General features: G+C 45.6%; 1 protein-coding gene across 1 annotated transcript in view; it reads left to right on the forward strand.

Moving 5' to 3' along the window:
- Nucleotides 1-20750, forward strand: part of LOC125756273 (muscle calcium channel subunit alpha-1-like) — a 165006-nt gene that overhangs the window by 116545 nt on the left and 27711 nt on the right. The window contains exons 4-5 of the mRNA XM_049420242.1: nt 12182-12321; nt 14218-14324. Of these exons, the coding sequence (XP_049276199.1) occupies nt 12182-12321; nt 14218-14324 (247 nt within the window). The remainder of the gene's footprint in view (nt 1-12181; nt 12322-14217; nt 14325-20750) is intronic.

Here is a 20750-nt window from a genome sequence, read left to right on the forward strand (position 1 = left end):
TCTTCGCGGTCCGACCATCTCTAATTCTTTTTGGTCCTCTCCATAGTGCTGACGATGTACCCCTCAGGCTTGACTTCCGTCACTCTTCCCGGATAAAGTTGTCCTTCGAAGTTCACTACGACAAAGTCATCCCTCTTGAAAGTGCTTTCTCCGAAATTCGTGCCATGGACCTTCGGGACGTTGCTACTGTTTAGAATCAGGGAAGTGGTAGGAGTTTCCGTTTCCGATAGGTTGTCAAGACTTCGGGAGAGTACCTCGGAGTCACTTGTATCTCCTTCCGACCACCCGTGCTGACTATCTGACGACGATTCGCTGTCACTGCTTTCTTCTGCACTGTCGTCCTCAAGAGAAGACCTCTTCCTAGGTCGTCTAGCTCTGACACCGGAGGAAGAGCTGCCCTTTTTTTCCAGTTGTCGGTTTTCCCTGCTGGGACGTTGAGCATCTTCCTTCTTTTAGTGGCCCGCTTTCCAGTCACCTCTTTTCTTTTTTTATTTAATTCCTCCAAGAAGACATCCCCTACGACGTCTGTCATGGATTTCAAACTTTCCTCGAGCACTGATTTAGGCGTGTCACAAAGTTACCCCGCGAAGTATCAATATTTCAGTTTTCCTTCTATAACCTTCAGCAGACATGGCTTAATTGAATTTATATCACAGTTTATTTTAGCCTACATGTGAACAATCACAAGTACATACCTGTTTTCGCTGTGTTTCGCGTGCTGACGGGTCGAGAACACAAAGTTTCCGGTGCTTCGAGAATGCGCGCCAAAACACCATTCAACATGTCGGGGTCTAGAGGGGAGCGACTAAAAAGCCACCAAAACATGCCCGCGTTGCCAGACTACTTTTTGGTGCTGTCCCTAGGAAATTCCAAGCGAGATGTACCTAGCCTAGGCCCGTGGCGGTGGCTCTACGTTCGTGCGAGGCGTTGCAATGCAGTCATGTGATTTAACCATGGAAATGCAGGTGGCTTGATTTAATGGACGCACGAATAAAGGTGCATACTTGGCAGGTGTAGCCGCACAGTGCATTAGGTGCACAGTGCATTAGTTTACGAAGCTGATTCTTTTTGGACGACGAAGTATGAGACATGATTGGAACCGCTAGCACGCTATATATTCATATGAGCTGCTGTTTGGGCCTTGTTTTGTAGTTCCAGAAAAGCTAGCTTTTCCCAAAGGTACCTTGGAAAAACGTTTAGCTCCAATATTCCGTGATAGTCACCGAATGATCAATATTATTGCTTGTTTTAAACAAATGCTTGTGGCGATCGAGCCACCACGCGAACGAATGTCACGCCGAAGCTGCAGCCTCCCTACTTGGAGCACAGCATGTGTGTACTAGGAGGCACAGCGATGCAGATTGCTTATTTCCTCATATCAGTGGAGTTCCCGGTCTACACATGTCTCCCATCGCATGCGTGCGGTATCAAGCAGACATATGAAACACCACTGTGAATAACCTTTTCTGCTGTATCTTTATGAAATATTTTTTTTTCATTGCTGTGCTTTTGACATATCCTATCATCAGTGAAAAGGAGTAGCCGGCGCTATACAAAAGCACCAACATCTCCTAAATATTATATAATAAAAAAGTATTTGTTTACGCCCGGAAAATCAATGCTCCACCACATAATGCTTCGCTGAACCGACCAATATATGTTACGAATGCACACTGTCGCGGCTAAGTGTATATACAGTAAAACTCGCATACATCGGAATCAAAGGGCAAATCGCTAAATAGTTCGATATACTCGTAATTAAAAATGCATAAAATGCCTGTCTGAAGCTTAAATATTCATTCTAGAAGGATCCGTTGATGGGCGTCTCGGACTGTCCCTCGAGACAATTGTTGGTTCTAAAGCTGCTGTGAAGCCGTTAAAGTTTTCCTATTACTTATTTTTCATCAACCTGGTCGTGTGAAACGTGTACGTATATCGGACCAGAGAACACTTTGCGCCACATGAAGCAACCTGGCGATACTCTTACCGGCAACTAAATGCAGCCGCAGGTAGCAAGCTTCACAGCGTGGCACTTAGTTTTCGTCGTATTACACCCCTGTGTAGCGGCAAAACTTACAAAGGAATTCCTTCATTGTGGAGCGCAAAGAAATCTGTGCTGCGCACGCCGCCCATATTTTGATGCGTACCCTGCTTTTTTACGCCACGCTTGCACTGCCCCTTGGATTCAATGCACTATATATTTACATTATATATACGTGTTACAAGATGACAGATTCACTATAGTCAGCTTTGCGGCATTGCAGCTGTGCATTACGGTATCGACGTTTCGCTGTGCAGCGAAGCCCACCAGCAGGGGAAATCGTAACTGCCACATACGTTGCCTGACGCTTTGTCTTCTTTAATTACAAAACAGGCGGCCACGCAGTCTCCAGTCACCGTACGAGCACCCAAACGTCTAATAAACGCGCAAGTGCACAGCAAAGGTTTCTTCAATTCTTCTATACCTCAATAATGCATGTTGCTGGGAGAGTCGCTCGTACATCATGAAACAAGGTGCTGCGCGAAGTAAACACGGACAAGGAAGTGAACGAAGACGGGCGCTATACCTGTACGCAAACGAATTAGCTGCAACCCTCTTCATTAGAGAACAGACCAAGCCACTTCTTGGAATAGTGTCATGGAGAAACTTAATTACACCAACAGAGATTATTACAAGATACCAATGAATCAGGTGGCCTGAAGCATGATCGCATAGTGCTACGGATGTCTACTTCAAACGGCAGCTGCTACATTTCAGGTCAAATAATAAATGCGCAGATGGTGAATTTCTTAGCGCTGCTGATAGTCTTAACAATCTGTATCAATTCAAGCGAACACTCGCGGTGTAACATGAAGCAGGACATACAGAGAAATTTTAACGCAACGCACGCTCTCGAGTGCCTCAAGTTTCACCTCACTTAGCGACTTTCCTAGGGAATTTCTGGGTACACGAAGACGCTAGTTTTGCTCGGTGGCACAGGGTAGCCACCATGAAATGTGCTTACACCGCTAACATTGGGCGATGTTTTGGTGGCTTTTTAGTCTCGTGCGTCTAGAGTGGCTCCGGAGCATGCGAACTGCAGCCGGCTGCCGCTAGGTGACACAGCATGTCAGGCGAGCTTGTTGGATGGCTTATAGCTTTTCGGCGGCGCATGGTCATGGCGCGAAATTTAAAATGCAGAAAACTGAGCGCGTGTCACAAAGTAACCCCTTCAGTCACAAAGTAACCCCATTTTACGGTAACATCGACTCCCACGGTACGTGGGATCTGCCGAATTTTTTTGAACATTGCGCAGGTGATGAAAAGCATGTCTTGCCCCGTGCTTATAGGGCTGCCGTGTGCTTTCTTTCTTTCTTTCTTTCTTTCTTTCTTTCTTTCTTTCTTTCTTTCTTTCTTTCTTTCTTTCTTTCTTTCTTTCTTTCTTTCTTTCTTTCTTTCTTTCTTTCTTTCTTTCTTTCTTTCTTTCTTTCTTTCTTTCTTGAACTCCAGCAAAAGCAAAATTGAGTAGCCCTACGAAAACGTTTCCGCTCCGTGACTGGCACACAAGCGTTGCTTTTGCGGTCGCGATCTAGCTGAGTCCTGAGAGCGTAGCATGCCGAGCTCAAGTTCATTCGCGAAAACTTTGCACCGCCATTCTTTGGGAATCGTCGCTCCCGCGTCACGCGCTTTTGCAGCACCTTGTGATAACACGTACGCACGCAGAACAAGGCTTCGGCTACCCACTTACAGCGTCGTATAGAACGAACGTCACAATGCTTCTGTATACCGCTTGACACATGAGAGTAATACGACTGGGCAAAGGCGCCTATGCTGCGAGGACAGGCTGCCGGTGCAGGCGGTGTGCAAAGACACGAACGCTTTGTCTATGCACGCGGTCAAAAGGGCCGCGGCAGTTTGACAGGCGCGTATGCGCGAGAGCAGGCCCTTCGCTCGGGACAGACTGCAAGTCCTTCGAGACGCTATATTGGAAACCGTGTACGCGTCTGTCGTTGCCGCCAGTCTTTAGTGTTGCGCCACACTTTCCAAAGAAATTGCAGCCCGGTCTGGGGTAGGCGTAGCCAGGCATGTTGTCTGACAGGCGAGCGTCGCTACGTTTTTACGGGACTGGTCTGTTGAAATGGATCTCCTTAGACGGGTGGAAGGCTCATGTGATCGCTGGCGACATGGCTATACGGTTCGTTGCCTGACGTCCATTAGATTTCAGTCATTTGACAGACAGTGCTTTGTACATTCATTTCGGCGTGAAATCCTTACGTTCGCCACTGGTAATCGCAATGTGACCTACACTCTAAGAAAAAAAAATTCGGCAGATCCCACGTACCGTGGGAGTCGATGTTATGCGAAGCATGCGGCGGGAAGGTGAATGTGGCGTAATTCTTTTTACTTAGTGAAACGTTACAAAATGAAGCTAATGACTTGCATACATTTTATACGCCCACATATATGTTGAACAGTCGCATATGTGTTATATAACTAGTTGTTTACAGTTGGGTCACGCTGCCAACGGCAACGTGGGTATTACCAACGCCAGAAGCGGTAAGCTGATATGTAATGCTTATACTTGTCCCTTTTGATGGAGAACGCACGCAAGTTTTACGAACCCGTGTACATGCGTGGAAGAAGTTCTTGACAGTTCTTGAACAAGGTCACTATCACCGTGGTCAGTGAGCACCAGCAGCTGGTCATGACTTGTGAATTGGATTCGGTCGTTATCGCGGTGACGTGGGCCCATGTGTAGCGATGTATGAGGTATAGTACAGCTGTTGGAAATCGTGGATGCCTCGGTCATTTCGTCAACAAATTGTTTGTCGACAGAACCGGCGACATGTCGGAACCTGAAGTCACCGTTCGCCAGGGGCGTAGCCAGAAATTTTTTTCGGGGGGGGGGGGGGGGGGGGGTTCAACCATACTTTATGTATGTTCGTGCGTGTATATATCCGCAAGCAAAACTGCAAAACTCCGGAGGGGGGGGGGGCTTGAACCCCCCCCCCCCTGGCTACGCCCCTGCCGTTCGCGTTGGCGAGTTATACGCTGTCGAGGCTGTTAGGCCTGGATAGTGCTAGGTAGACCAACATCAATTGATGGTGGTTGTCGTATTCCTAGACTATGTGGGCCTGTGTGGCCTACGTAGCCTTGTCTACAAAGCGGTTGTCAGTCACTCTGGCATCATCCTTGGTCAGCACGAGGCCATCGCCCAGCCTCGTAAGAAATGAAGATGACACTGCGTCGTTCTGGCGGACTAAGTGCACTTCATGGTGCGATGATGTGATTATCATACGTGACTTTCGTTGATGTATTCCTCCGTGGTCGAGAAATGCTTCACTATAGCTTGCTGAATCATAGCACTACAAATTTAACGTTTATTAGGCTGCTATAAAAGCGGAGCCAACACTTGAACAAAAGACGTTAATCTGATATGACGCCTGTATTGTAGGATTACGCATGGTAGGAGTATCATGTAGTGTTTATTACTTGCTTGCAAACTTAGATAACCAGCATCACAACCACAATTGACGTTGCACCAACATTACGTCTGCGTAGGCTGTTTTTCCAAACCAGTTTTTACACCTGGCGTGGCTCTGTGCTAGAATACCTGATTGCCACGCAGAATGCTTGGGTTCGATTCCTGCTGGGATCGTAATTTTCATTCTTTACATTAGTCAGGTCAGCGCTGCCGACGTCGGTTTTTCCTAACGCTCTCGTATTTAGGCTACCAATGTCTGTTCTCACCGTTCCTGGGTAGATATACTGTCAATCACCTGTGGCGCATACCCGTACACCGCGGCCCGTGGTAAACGGGTATGTGCCACACGTGTCTGGAGGAAAGGGTTTGACGACGTGCGCGACAGGATTTTCGCGTTATTCATGTCATGACCCGACAGTCATATTCGTCAAATCATCTTACCCTCCCATGCCAATTTTGGTCAACACCAAGTTAAGGAGGCGATCGTGAGAGCACCCAGACGTAGGCGGCTAGATAGATAGATAGATAGATAGAGAGAGAGAGAGAGAGAGAGAGAGAGAGAGAGAGAGAGAGATAGATACGTAGATAGAAACGCTCAAAGTGCCAAAGGTTTGCTAAGAAATGCTTCGCATTTAAAAAGTCAAAAGAGGGTCACGGCCGCGTGTCTCTGTTCGGATGTCCATTTGACCCCTTATGGAAGGTAGATGAAGAGAATGAAAATTAGCATTTCGGATGGAGTCACGAGTAGAGCACTGCACGGGCCGATTTTTCCGGCCCGGGCCCGGCCCGGCCCGAAAATGCCATGCTCCGGCCCGCCCGAGCCTGACCCGGTGTTCTTAAATGTGGCCCGTACCCGGCCCGGGCCCGAAAGGTTTGGGCCCGGCCCGGCCCGGCCCGTTTCAGCTAGTTATGCCTTGAGCATAAAGGAGGCACTGTCCAACCTTCGGTTATTATGAAGATACCTGCCGCACAATATATATTTTCTAGAGATTGTTTTAGGAACTTCTTTCAGTGTCACGACTTTCACTGGTACTGTCTATACTTTCGGTGAATTCTGCGCGTAACACTCTTGCGAAATGATTGCAGGGCAATATAAAATATAATTGGAGTCATAGCTGGCTCTTTCATGTACGTACGCAGTGCTAACCACGCCATCTCATTTTTGAATTTCAAAGAACAACTACAAGATATAATACCTGCATAAAGTGGAGAAAAAAGGCATGGCAGACATTTTTAGGTTGAGTCTACATCAACTGCATACGAGCTAGGGCTGTTGAGGAAAAATAGCAAGTCTCCTGCAAACTGCATCTATTGCGCAATGCAATGAAAAAAAACGTACTCTAGCTGCTTCTGGGAGGATTACACCAGGCTGGGCAGCGTTACATAAATTAAAGCTGTCGTGTTGACTCCTCGGCAGGCAACTGCACCCGATCTACACTACGTTTTCGTGCTCAAAACAACAAGGTTCTTTGTCCCACCCTTCTTCCCCGAGTCACCGCCACCGCAGTGCCATAGATCTGTCAAAGCAAGGCACACCCGTTAACGAGCGAGCCACCATCCTCGTGTCAGACGTGTGTACAGTAACGGTGTGTTGAATAAAGGGTGCTTTAAATAAAACTAATCAGTCTGCGTGTTGGTTACTCCAAGACGCCCGGATCGCTTCTCTAGCCTGATCACTCCATTTGTGAGCCACACTCGAGGAAACGAGTGTCTCTATGGTCTGGCGCCTCACCACTAGTAATGGCAAAATCAACAACGGCGTTCGCCCTGTGCTAAGAGTCGCTCCGCATCTTGCACTCAAAATGCACAAAAAACAGCTCCTGAGATATTAATGACTCACAAGTCGTGTTGGCCAGCCTACGGGCATGCGAGCGTATCTGCATACTCGAAATGTTTCCCTAGATACGAACGCGCACATCTTATATACACTAATCTAGGCAGGTTATCGTTGCTTTCCTTATACGGTACCCAAGAAAGTCTTTCACTCACTATAATGGCGGAAACTTATATTATGCGTTTCTTGAAATCTAGTGTAGCATACCGATGGAGCAAAATTGTAGACGTGTTGTACTGTGCAACTTCTGTGCACGCCAATGCACTCCACGTTGTTCAAATAACCCGGAGCCCTCAAGGACGGCGTCTCATATAGCCTGGGTCCCTTCCGGAAGTTAAACCCCACAAAACAACAAAAACAAAGCCACACAACACACACGCAATTATACATATACGTATGTGACCCGGGCCCAATACGGGCCTGGCTCAGGCCCGAGCCCGACCCGAGCCCGAAGATCATGGGCCCGAGCCCGGCCCGGGCCCGATCCAACAACCCTTTACCCGGCCCGGGCCCGTGCAGTGCTCTATCACGAGACTCTTCTGAATCGCGTTTCGATTTGCTTCCTTGATGAAGGCGCCGTGGTATACGCCATACGTATCGCGCGTTTGCCGTTCGGCGCCTTTCTGGGGCGGTGGATCGCCGACGGAGCCAGCCCGGCTGGTACCGCGCCTCGACCTCCCCTCTCAGTCTGCTCGGTCTCTTGGAATGCCTTGCGTCGGTAGCGCGGGTTGTGTCAGTTGCCTGTCGTGCAGGTTTGTGTTCGAACAAAAATGCGCATCTTCGGTGGCGTTGACGCCAGGTTCCGTGCTCGAAGTCACGCTTGGAGAGCGGAATATTCATGGAGCTGCGGACACGGACAACATGCGCCCATTAACGGTGAGTGTACTGCTGTCGTACTTACTAATTATACAGCCTTAGCTGGGCGTCTGCAGCAGCTCTGCGGAAGTTATCTGCCAGCCATTTCCAACAGCAGCCTGCGTCCGCGGGGCTGTTGCGATTGCCCAACTAAAGCTGTAAGTTATCGAGTTGACACCGTTATGCGCGTTGCTGTACATGCTCCCATAAAATGAGCGATGCAAACAATTATCAAGGGTCATTTTTTGCTGATCGCACATTGTGTCTGCACTGCTGAAGGTGCAAAATGTCGTTTTGAGATGCGCTTTAGTCTACTTCATAACATTTCCATCAACCTTGCGTGTGCAGCGTGCTTCCGCGCATGCGAACGTGAAAAAATATGCCCGTCCACAGAACGCTTAGACTAACTATATATTATGGTTTTTCTTGGCTAAAAGACGGTAGTTTGAGGTGCAGATATAGTAGGATGCTTCCAGCACGTACGTCTTAGTCACGTAAGTTGGACACGCCTCGCCGGTAAGGCGAAAAAGCTGGAGATTTTCGACGGCGCGCGTTTTTGCGGTCGCCGCCGTGCACTTTTTCCTTCGTTTCAGTTTGCTGTTTTCGTGGTTTGCCAACATCTGCGATGACGCTATAACAGAATAAAGTGAGTGTACGTGATTGTGGGAGTTATGTGCGCTAATTCCAGCATATTACGCGTCTGATCTCGACGTAGACGGCGTCCGTACTCGTACTCGAATGTGTTTGCTGAATATTTAAGCATGGGTTACGGTTGTAAAACATGCGGTCAGTAACCGCTCACGGCGTGCCCCTGAATGCCGGAGGATGTGCTTGGGTGTCGGAATATGCTGGCGCAAGGCCGTGCTTATTCTGAAACCAAATTTTGAGGCGATTTCTCAGAAAAGAAGTGCTTTTATTCGTGCATAGCCAGTGCCTATTGCGAAACGATGTTCCCGCTGCCTTTTACGTGAAAATTTGTTTTCGTTGGGAAATTATTTCGAACGAAACACTCGTGTCAGATGTGTGTACAGTAACGGTTTGTTGAACAAAGGGTGGTTTTAAATACAAATAAGCAGTGTGTATGTTGTGGTTATACCCAGAACCCCGGATCACTTCTGCCGCCTCTTCACTCCAGTTGACAGCCACCCTCGGGGAAACGAAGGTGTCGCTTGGTCTGGCGCCTCACCGCTCGTGATGGAAAAATTAACAGCGGCGTTCGCCCTGTCAACCGAACGGGGCAGTCGGTCCTACATTTCCTTTGGTTGGAGAAGGCGACGTAGGAAAAGAAGTGAGATGCACTCACGCAAAGGAGCTTAAACCAACTTCGTTTGTTATTTTAAAAGGCTCACATGATCTTGTGCTGCAAGTTTGTCGCCAAGTGACGTGTTAAAAAAGCTACTATTTGCAAGTTGTGTTTTACACGATAACGGCAAAAAACTTGGTTCCTTACCATGCCTGTTTGCATTTGTTGTTTTTTTGTGAGCCTTCATTATGTCCGTGTGAACTACTTATTTTGTAGATTTTGCGAACTTTTACTGCAATTTCATTTTCTCATGATAATTTCACCTTCTGCTTTTCAGATACCGTTTTTATGGTGCTCACGCTGAACAGGAGCGACAGCCTAGCAAGTCACAAGTCTGATGCCTCTAGCCGTCACCACTTTTTGATTTATTCTTGATGATAAAGAATAAAGATTGAAACATGATGCCGATTACTGCAGTTTATTTTGCACCATATGACACTATGCACATCAGTCACACATTTTAGTTGGCTATACTCATACAAGCATGTAAATGAGGAATACCTAAACTTTTCTTAATTGGAAAGCATAGACCATCTTTTCGCGGTTTCTATATTACCTTGCTGCGAAAGGTGTGTTGTTTTGACGAGTTTTATTCAAATACTGCTAAAATTGAACTATTCTTTTTTGCAGTCGCTTGGGCAGAACGGCAAGTATTGTTGGACTTGCCTAAAATGAATACCTCACTATCTTCAACAGTAGTCGTGCAAAAGTATAGCGAGGGTCAAAAGAGTAGCTTAAAATAGTTGAGTCGCTTCACGCTTCGGTGTGGGTCACTTGACCCCCGTAGGAGTGTTACCGGCAAGGGTCGTCTGACTCTCTATAAGTGGTAACGTGATCCTTCGGATAAGAGCCCTACCACTCTTCCTTGAGGGTCAGGGAACTCTCCCAGAGTGCGCCGACACTGACCCACCAAGACAGTCACCGTGACTCTTTAAAGAGCACCCTATACGTGGCAAGTCAGAACTCTCCAAAAAGAGTCACGTATACGCTTTCTTTTTCTTAGAGTGTAGAGAAAGACAGAAGTGGGCAATGTAAGGGTAGACAAACGACCCTCTGATGTGTAACGAGCCTCTGATGTGCTCTCTGATAAAGTAATTAGGACTAGAGCACAATTGCGCTCATATTGCCTTAAATTATGCCTTAAGCGCAAGTTTTCATCGCAGTAAAATGGAGAAGGAAACTCACAGGGCATCTTATGTATTAACCTAAGAGGGCTTAAAACATTATGCCTTAAATGAAAGTCTTGATCTCAATAACGGGGAAAAGAAGAAAACTCACAGGGTTGCTTATGCATTCGCAAAAGACTACCCGAAGGAGAAGGGCGTATTTTTATTCCTCTCAGTCGATGTACTTATCCTCCCCAGCCCTCCTCAAAAAGCTTTCTGCGCTTAACGTTGTTTTATACTGCCTCCGGGATCGGAGGCATTGCAAGCTGTCTGCGCTTCACCTGGTTTTGGACTGCCTCCGTGAGCGGCCCACCTTTGGCCAAGTGACGGTGTCGTTTGATGACGTCATTATGGGACGTAACACTATGGGAAGTCACATAAGTCCTGATGACGTCATGGTGACTTGGCAAATTTTGCCGATCTGTGACGTCCTCACATGACGATGATTTCGTTGCATCACGCATTTGGACGCCGACGGTGAAGTTTCACATTTGACGAGGCATCTAAGGCTTTCGCCTTAAAAAAAAACGTTACTTCATGTATGCAACATAAAATCAAGGTAGCGGGAATTAACAGATACAAGGAATTACACACGACGTGACGAGCGCTTAGGGTGCATACGAAGTAACCAGTGACCTGTTCTTTCGATTGTACTGTTATAAACTGCGAGGACGTTTTCGTTCCGTTTCTTTCATAAGTTTGCGTTGCTAGTACGCGCTTGTGGTGCCTTGCCCAGCTGTTTCCCTAACTGTTATTTCGCGCTACCTTCATTTCGTGACGAAAATTAGCCCATATGTGAGTTATTATTTTATTAGATGCGAAGCATCTTATAGCGGAGTTCAAACCGCTGGTGGTGGTGGTGTGCGGCGTGACCACGCTTACTGCGCATGCGCAAACCCTCTCCACACAACTCCTCTCCACTCCCCATCTCTCCTTTCCCCCTGCCCACTCCCCCTCTCCCCCTCCCCGTCTCCACTTCCCCTCTCCCCTAACCCTCTCCACTCCTCCTCTGAAACGCGGGCTCGACATGCAGAAATTCTCTCCTGCGCAACGCGGCGATGAGCGCCAGCGCATGCGCGTCCCCTCCCCGTCTCTCTCCTCTCCTACGTCGCCCCCCCCCTCGCGCGCCTGTCAACCGCGTTCCCCGCTCGCCCTGCTCGCCCTGTGAGAATTAACGGCCAGTCTAGAGGGAAGACACGACGCGCGTAGCGTTCCTCTTTGCGTTCCACGACGCGATGTCGGTAGCATACCCGAGGTCGGTAGCATGCTCAGCGAACGCCAACGGAACGCGATCGTGCAAATTTTTCTGCTTCGCATCACCTCATGGTCCCCTTTAGCGGGAGATGGTGTAATTTTATTTTTGTTGTTGTTGTTGATGTTATTATTATTATTATTATTATTATTATTATTATTATTATTATTATTATTATTATTATTATTATTAGCTTCCCGTAGGTGTCGCTGACGTGAGCTTAAATATTGCCGGCCTCTGCCGTTGCGTGTTTTCCTTTCCTGTTGTGCACTAACCCGTTCTCGTTGCACTTTCTTCTCGTTTCAGGAAAAAGTGGAGTATATATTTCTAGTGATATTTACAGCCGAATGCTTTATGAAAATTATTGCCTACGGCTTCCTGTTACACCCAGGTGCTTACTTACGCAACTCGTGGAATTTTCTAGATTTCATAATTGTAGTTATAGGGTAAGTATGCATCTCGTCACCTTTAATTGCTGTTCTCTCTTGTGCTTATATGATAACACTGTCATTCCGAAAGACAGAAAATCATAGAAACTCGCTGAACTTAGCTTGCAGCCATGTAAAGTACTTTTGTGCAAAAGCAATGGATTTCGATGGAGTCCTAATAGCATAGCGATGAATTAATCAGCAGTTTGCCTTTTAAACTGCCCACATCTCATCAGGCGCTCCAACGAATCAGAAATGTATGCGCCCACTTTCTCATTATTAAATCGGATGCTGGCGATATAGAACACGTCGTAACGTATGTGGACATTGGGTATTACGGGGTCAAATTGCTATTCGCGGAACTAGTACAACTAAAGGCCGCATATCGAGATAAGGAATACGAAATGAAAAGATATAGTCTTGCTCGTCTTGAAAAAATTTGATTGCAAGTTCGCGCTCGTTATAGAAATGTTACGTAAACTTCTTTCCTGATGATCTGCTTTGAAACTCGGCGTAAGCAATTAACATGCAAGATTAACGTAATTTGTGTAAGCGTATTGGAGCAGTGGAATTCGCAGCACCAGTTGTGATATTTAATGTCTTAGAATTACCTAAACGCTTTTGGCATTATTGTCTGTAGTGCTCATTAATATTGTGTATAACAAAGAAAAACGAGCCCTTAAAATTTCCACTTCTTTCCTTCTAAACAATCGCTGTGTTAGGTAAACCAAAAATTTGCCAGTGGTTGATGCTGTAACATGCCTTGAAAGGAAAACATTTTTTTACGAATTACTCTTTATGGAATACGTTTCTAGCATGTTTTCTGCGCATTCTCGGAAATAATGTAGCCAAAAGATGCGTATCAATTCTCAAGATACATCTGATAGAGGTGCTCCCATTGGTACTGGTACCGGTTATGTCAATTCGCGCTTTTTGTTACCGGTAGTACCGAACCCTAATGGTGCCGCTGGTACTACTGCAAAGAACCACTATGCAGTTATATGGCTATTAGAGGGAGCGTTCCAGCATTATTCTCTCGAGACAGACCTCGTATAATGCGGACGGTTTACCTCTGCTCAAGAACTGAGGCTCTGTTGCTTGAAATCTTGCGACCCTCAAAATAAGTTGTATGGCTAATACATGCAATTTGATACCACATTCTTACGTTGTATTTCGTCTATCATCATCTAGTGGTTAAATCTTCTTCCTTCTGCCCGCTCTATTGCATCAAACGGGTAGAAAAAGCTGCAACATGTTTTTTCTTTTGCATCGGGCACTTGCGAGTGACGCCGGGATGTCGATTGGCCCCAAAATGTCAATAACGGTCGTTTTCTGCATTTCATGTGTTTGTGGCGCAGATATATCTAGTTATTTCATTAAACACGTGAATGTGAAATTATAAAAACCAGCAATAGAAATGCATTGCCTTTAGTAGGCCCTGTTTTGCGTGTTTTCCTGTCACTATACTAGCACAAACGTGCCAGAATATGCGACTGCAGTACATTCAGTGAACGTTTCTTGAGGTCTTTTTGGTTCATACTAAACTACAAATTTCCACCCTTTCTTTATTAGGTTGCGCAGCAGGATACTAGCCAAGTTTCGACTTCTCAATGGCTTGAGTAACTGTCACTAGAATTTCAGAAAGCGCACCAAGAGAAAGGAAGTTATTTGAAATGCTTAAGCCAGTTTTCCTTTGTCGCCCATCTTCACGATGACGCAGTCCGCACAATCGTGCTCGCGCCATGCAAATGTTCATTGCACGGGGCTTCAAGAGTATACGGGGTTGATTAAAACACCTGTTTTCGCGCGTTCCGTGTTGCGATCCCTGCGGTATGTGCACTGCTGCCTGACTTGGCGAATGATGATGCTTACAATTCTCTTTCTCTGTCCCCACCAACCTTTCCTTATTTGCAGTCTTATCAGTACAGCCTTATCCGCATTTATGAGGGAAGGCTTTGACGTGAAAGCGTTGCGTGCATTCCGAGTTTTGAGGCCACTGCGGCTAGTTTCTGGAGTGCCAAGTGAGTATCCTGCTGCCGTGGCGCTGAAATAACACAGTGGAACGTGAACTGCCGAGAGCTTATGCCCTTCTTGATGACTAACAGTAAAGTCTAAGGAAGAACTGCAGGGTAGCTGTAGTATAAAATTTTCATGACCTGAAAAGCGCTAGAAGCAATATTGCCAGGAAAGCCCTCATATCAGAAAAGAAGGGGCAGCCACCAGTCGGCCACACAGAGGCACCAACGTCTTTGCAAACACATGTCCAAATGAATTACCGCATGGAAGGCAGAAAATAAGTTGCATGAGTGACCTCTGGAAAATGGGGATGGCAGACGTCATCAAGCTCGTAACTACCTGCATTAATTTTCTGCAGCGCGACTGGGCGCGGACGGAGAAGGAACACGCAAACACACACACAGCGCTGACTTCAACTGGAATGATTACTTTTCATATGCACGTGACGCTTATATAGACACACGCGAGCAGGTGCACACAAACCAAGAAACAAAAGCAGGACCCAAACGCGCATGTTTTGCCGCAATGACAACCGGTTGCCACCTGCCTAGTGTTGCATAACATCGACTGGGTAGCGCAAAAACACGGAACAAAAGTTAGCGCTTGTGCTGTCTACGTGTCTATCTTTTGTTCCGTGTTTTTGCGCTACCCAGTCGAAGTTATGCAACTTTACCAACCTGCCCAACTTGCCGCACTTATCTGCCTAGAGTGTTCTTTCTCCGTTCGCGTCCAGTCGCGCTGTAGAAACTTAGCATGAACAACCAACTAGCCCGCCAACACATTTTGACCCGCATTAAGAATCTATTTCCGGTTTCCAGGGGCCACGGTTCGTGCTAACAAACCATTGATCTAAAAAAACGCAACTGCAGTGAAATTTACTTATTTTATATCCTGCTTTTTGCACAACCGATTAATCAATTTAATTTTTCTATTTACGCCCATTTATTACTCTTTCTTTTATCATTCCTAATTCACGTTGCTTTAGGCAAGAATACTAGGTGTTCATTCAATTCTAGGGGAATATTACGGCTCGCCAATAATGCATTTTCTACGACTTTTGTGCTGCACCTTACTGTAATTATATTCTACGTACGTATTCCACGTGAAAAAAAGCAATGTGAGCGAGCTAGTGTTTGAATATTTTCTTAAGTGCATAGCGCGGACATACAAGGGCCAAAAAATTAAGGCGAAACCATCGCTCATTGAAATTCGTTTGTTTTTGTTATTCCTTAACTGCTAGTTCTAGAATTGTGTGATTTCCTGACACCCTTTAACGACTTTCACGCACCATATAATCTTCACTTCTACGTTTAACGACTTGTTAAGAAATAGTAATAGAAAAAAAGCACTTGTCAGTGAGCACTCGTGTCATTCTAAATTCTTGTCGCAGGTAAACTCGTCGCGCTGCTCATTTCCCAAGGCACAAAGACTTACCATGCATTACATTTAGCGACCTGAAAGAAAAAGAAAGACGAATAAGAATACACAACGCCAAACAGCACGATAAGTGCAAAACAAGGGTTGAAAGTTGGGCGAGTTGGTACGGGAACATCTTAAGAAAAAAAACTGTGCAGCAGGACGAGACACCAAGAAAGAACTGACGAAAACGAGCGCATACTCACAACTAGTTTATTATTTATTATTATAAACTAGTTGTGAGTCTGCGCTCGTTTTCGTCAGTTCTTTCTTGGTATCTCGTCCTGCTGCGCAGTTTTTTCTTAAGGTAAGTGCATGTTAGAAGTATTAGACGGCAAAACAAGAGCCATACTCGTGTGAGCTTCACGTGAATCTCTCTACGCTCCGTGCATGTCGGTTCGTATGGAATGTATGCGTGATAAGCAATGCAGAAAAAAATGTCACGTTGCATTTAGCCACTCATTAGTCTTTGAAATTTATTTATTTGCAAAGTACTGCTAGCCTAAGAAGGCTGTAAGCAGGAGTGGGGATACAAAAGTGAAATACGTACATACTACGCAACAGCAAAAAAAGAAGAAAAAGTGATGTAGCGAAGCGTTCGAACTCAGTAATGGGTAGTCCTCACGAGCACCTTCTAGTGGGTCGCCCTCTTCGGCTGTTATCGGAGAGAACGCAGCTCGTGTTGAGAGTCGGCCCCGCCTCGACTGTCGCTGTCGTGTATAGTCGCCGAGTGCCCGCTAATAAACGTCTTTATAGTGATAACGATCGACATGCTACACACTATATAGTACATCTCTACTGCAATAATAGAAACACTTACAAGTTGAAATATAATAATGTATAACTACGCTATAACTATTATCTGCTATATACTAATAATAACTACTGCACACGATAGAAAATAATATATGCATTTTGTCACATAGAAGACAACCGATACTGTATTTTTGTATAACAATGACCAAGAGACAGCTGCGACAGAAGCTACTACAGCAAAAAACGAAAATAGAATAGTAAAAGTAGGAATAGACTGGCGTTATAGTGACACTTGCTACATTAGTTATACAAAAAAACCTTAGGCTGCCTTAAAGTCCCATTAAAATGTCTCTAATGGTGCTATCCCCTGGAGTATTTATGAACATTTCTTTACTTTGCTGGACTTTCGCATGAAAGAAAACAGTTATGTGGTGGCTATGTGCCGTCTTGATGGCGCATACCCTCACGAAAAGAGTATGTTCTTTAGCTGAATTCATTCAATTAATTGAAGCGTACTTGGCAAGTTTAGCTGCGCTCCACTCTGCGTGGCATTTGGAATGAACATCATCGAGCGGATCGCAGAGGACACGTGGAAAGAAGCGCGCGGTTGAGATATGCTCCGCCAAGTGCCGCAATGATCCCAGCTATTCTCACCGTCTGCGCTTTCAATGAACTCGTCCAAATAATTTTCATTATCGTGGCAGTGAACTGGCCGTCATCATATATAAGCCTATGGTCTGATATTTCCAATACAACTCTTAACTTGAACCATTACCTCTTTTTGGAATGAGTTCTGACATTTTATTGGAGCCAACACTCAACTTGTGGTTGGCTGGGGACGAATTGTGAGCTCCATGAAAAACATAATGCCGCAAGGTGCTAGCGCAGCAAACTGGAAACAAGCTGGGTGTTGCGCACAAGTACAACCACGTAGTAGATGAAATAAGAAAGTCAACATTGTTTTTTTTTTCTCCAAGCGCTTGTCCGCTTTAAGCACTATGAACGCATAGCTGCGCAGTCGAAATTAACTTGCTCAAAAAATGTTTTGCCCGCATTGTGTTACTGTGGTGCAGAGGCAAAACAGCACTGTTACAGTTTCGCTTACTTTTAGGTTTTTGATACTGTCCGCCGCAGGGCTTAAAGTCAGGGGGGGCAAGGGGGGCCCGGCCCCCTCTCTATTTTTGAAGGAGGGGCCCGGTCCCCCTTCGGCAGGTCAGCTCTAGCTCTGCAGCACCCATTTGATAAGCGCTGGAGCTTACTTTTTGTACCATTAGTAACTTGTGCGGGGAAATTATAAATTCCCATTTTTCCGAATAACGATTTAATCGCGATTATTCGGTTCACGTGGCGTCAGCAAAACACAAAAAAGACACGTATTGTCGTAGAGCTGAATGCAGTTCCCCGAGACACTGCACACCACAGCTTACCACCCTGTTGAATAAGCTCCTTGGCATAGCATACTGTTTCACGAGGCACCTGAGCGTGGAGCTACCTCATCGTGAATCAGTAAAGGTTGACCTTCATCTCAGTTGGTTACCAGTCAATTTGTCATTCCTTTAGTCGTGCATTACGAGCCTGGTATAGTGTCACAAGCTTATACATTTTGCCTACTTTTTTATGCAAGTATGTGTGAAAGAAATATAGCGTTGTCGTGCCTGGTGTTCTCAATGCAATGAGTCAACTAATGTATGTTCTGCGTTGCAGCTAGAGTTATGAGCTGTCCGCTCATATATCTTTAAGGTATGATGCCAAGAGTCGGAAAATTTTTTTTTTAAAGCGATAAACACTACAGACCATAGGTCGCAAAAAATATTGGAATTCAGTCAGACTCCCTCAACAAATATATGTTGCTGTGAGAGCTCACTCACACTCAGACTGCCTAAGCTTTTACTGAACCGGGATCACTCGAACTCAGACTCACTATACTTTTTCTCAACCGGACTCACTCGGGCTCAAACTCACCAACATATTGCTCAGCTGGACTCACTCAGACTCAGATTCATGGCTTGACCTGAGTCTGAGTGAGCCTGAGTGAGTTGACTCATGAGTCCGCTGATGTAAAATTAGTTTTTCCGATCTTTAAAGCCAATAGCTCACATAATCGGTGATGTACAATACGACTTTTGATCTCGTACCTTCAAATACGGGTTATCAATGGTTGCAATCCCGTAAAGACGTTTTTATGAAATATGCGACTCACACGAGATATTTTTATCAAGAACGTCCCACGAAAGAGTTTGCCGGGGAGGTCATGGCACCGCCCCCTCCCCCAACTCACGCCTCTTATCAATATACATTGTGGTGGAACACGAACGCTAGTGCGTTGAGGCATGTGTGAATAGATTTGCGTATACGTAAGCCGATATAAGGCTGATAGTAATGCCGATAGATGAATACATAGGGCCATTGGTCGGCAATAAAAGGTGGAGTTCATTCAGACTCACTCAATAAAGATATTTTGCGCTGAGGGCTCACTCGGACTCAGACTCACGAATATTTTCCTCAACCGGACTCATCGGACACCGACTCGCTTAAATTTTCCTCAACCGGCATCACTCGGACTGAAACTCGCCAACATGTTGCTCAGCCGGACTCGTTCAGACTCATGGTTCGACCTGAGTCTGAGTGAGCCTGAGTGAGTCTACCCATGAGTGAGTTTGCGGACCTATGCTACAGACTATCAGTCTACATTATCAAGCACACCTCTTTAGCACATATGAGCATGATAAAGCAAGTCATATTTTTTAATTTTTCGTAATTGAGAATTTCATTAAAACTGGGCCTTACGCGAACATCCTAACTGAAATTCCTCTCAATAAAAAACCTTATTTTTTGTAGGGACATAAAAGAAGCTTTGTGGAGTGCAATGCACCAAAACAAATGAGATCAGATGAATATAAATACATAATCAATAAATAACGACAAGAGAGAGAGATAAGGAATGTAGGAAAGGCAGGGAGGTTAACTAGACAATGCGTCCAGTTTGCTACCCTACACATTGGGAGGGGGAATAGAGGAGTAAAAGAGAGAGAAGGATAGACACATGTCACATCACACACACAGTGCCGAGTTTCACAGGCGGTCGCTCAATAAGGTTCTTTTCAAGTACCGCAGGAGGGCTCGTGTGGCTTTCTGGGCTGATATATTGCGCGACCAGGCTCCTAAGATCTTTGCTTCATTAAAGGGCCGGTCATCCAGTCTATTCAAGGCACACTGGAGAGTCCGGCGATCTTCATCAAATTGGGCACAGTGGCACAAGAGATGTTCAGTAGTCTCTGTACAATTGCAGCTTTCGCACATGGATGAATCTGCCTTGCCAATGCGATGGCTGAATCAGTTAGTAAACGCTACACCGATCCATAACCGGCACAGCATTGTAGCGTCCCGTCGCGAAATCTTGGGTGGCAGTTGTAGCTGGAGTAATGATTCAATTATGCACTAACACTAGGGGCACCTTCGTGTAACAGGCAGCCATATTAAATCTTGTGGCACGATTTTACTTATTAAAGTTCATTGCACACCTATTAATGTGATAAAGAAGTGCCCTATATTTCAATGAAAAACCTTTTTTAGCAAAAAAGTTATGACTGTTCGCGCGCGTAAAAATGCCAAAAATACAACTTCTGAGAAAATCAAGAAAAAACGATTTGAAGCAGGGGCAGCGCTTACACAAGGTGATCAGGAGCGCTAAAATTCTCCATATTTGTTGTGTAAGGACGTTTATTAGCGAGCACGCGGCGACGATGCACGACAAGCTGCAAAGAAAGCCCTCGAAATACAAAAAAGAACGCGTGACCAGCTCTCCAAGTCTTCAAGGCATGTCAATTGCTACGTCACACACAATATATATATATATATATATATATATATATATATATATATATATATATATATATATATATATATATATATATATATATATATATTCTCGCGATGCAACGCGAACGAAAGACAAGAACACCTGTCGGCAGCGAAACAGCTTGTTGACATCAGCTGGACAGGAGAAACGTCTTCTTTGTCTTCGGATATCCACAGTCCCACTAGACCGTGTCCGTTAAGGCTCCCCATCGTCGTCGTCGTCGTCCACATGTAGCATACACACGTCATTTGCCTCTCCCTAAAAGAGCATCACCCATGCTCAATCAGAAGGGCAGTTCTTTAGGGGCGAAGCTCCTTATGGTCTAGGGCAATCCCTCGTCCCTACAGCGTACCCAGTAGCGTCTCCCTTATCATACAATAGATGGCGCTGTCCCATAGAG

The sequence above is a fragment of the Rhipicephalus sanguineus genome, chromosome 10 (genome assembly GCF_013339695.2).
Source record: "Rhipicephalus sanguineus isolate Rsan-2018 chromosome 10, BIME_Rsan_1.4, whole genome shotgun sequence".
In the NCBI taxonomy this organism is placed as follows: Eukaryota; Metazoa; Arthropoda; class Arachnida; order Ixodida; family Ixodidae; genus Rhipicephalus; species Rhipicephalus sanguineus.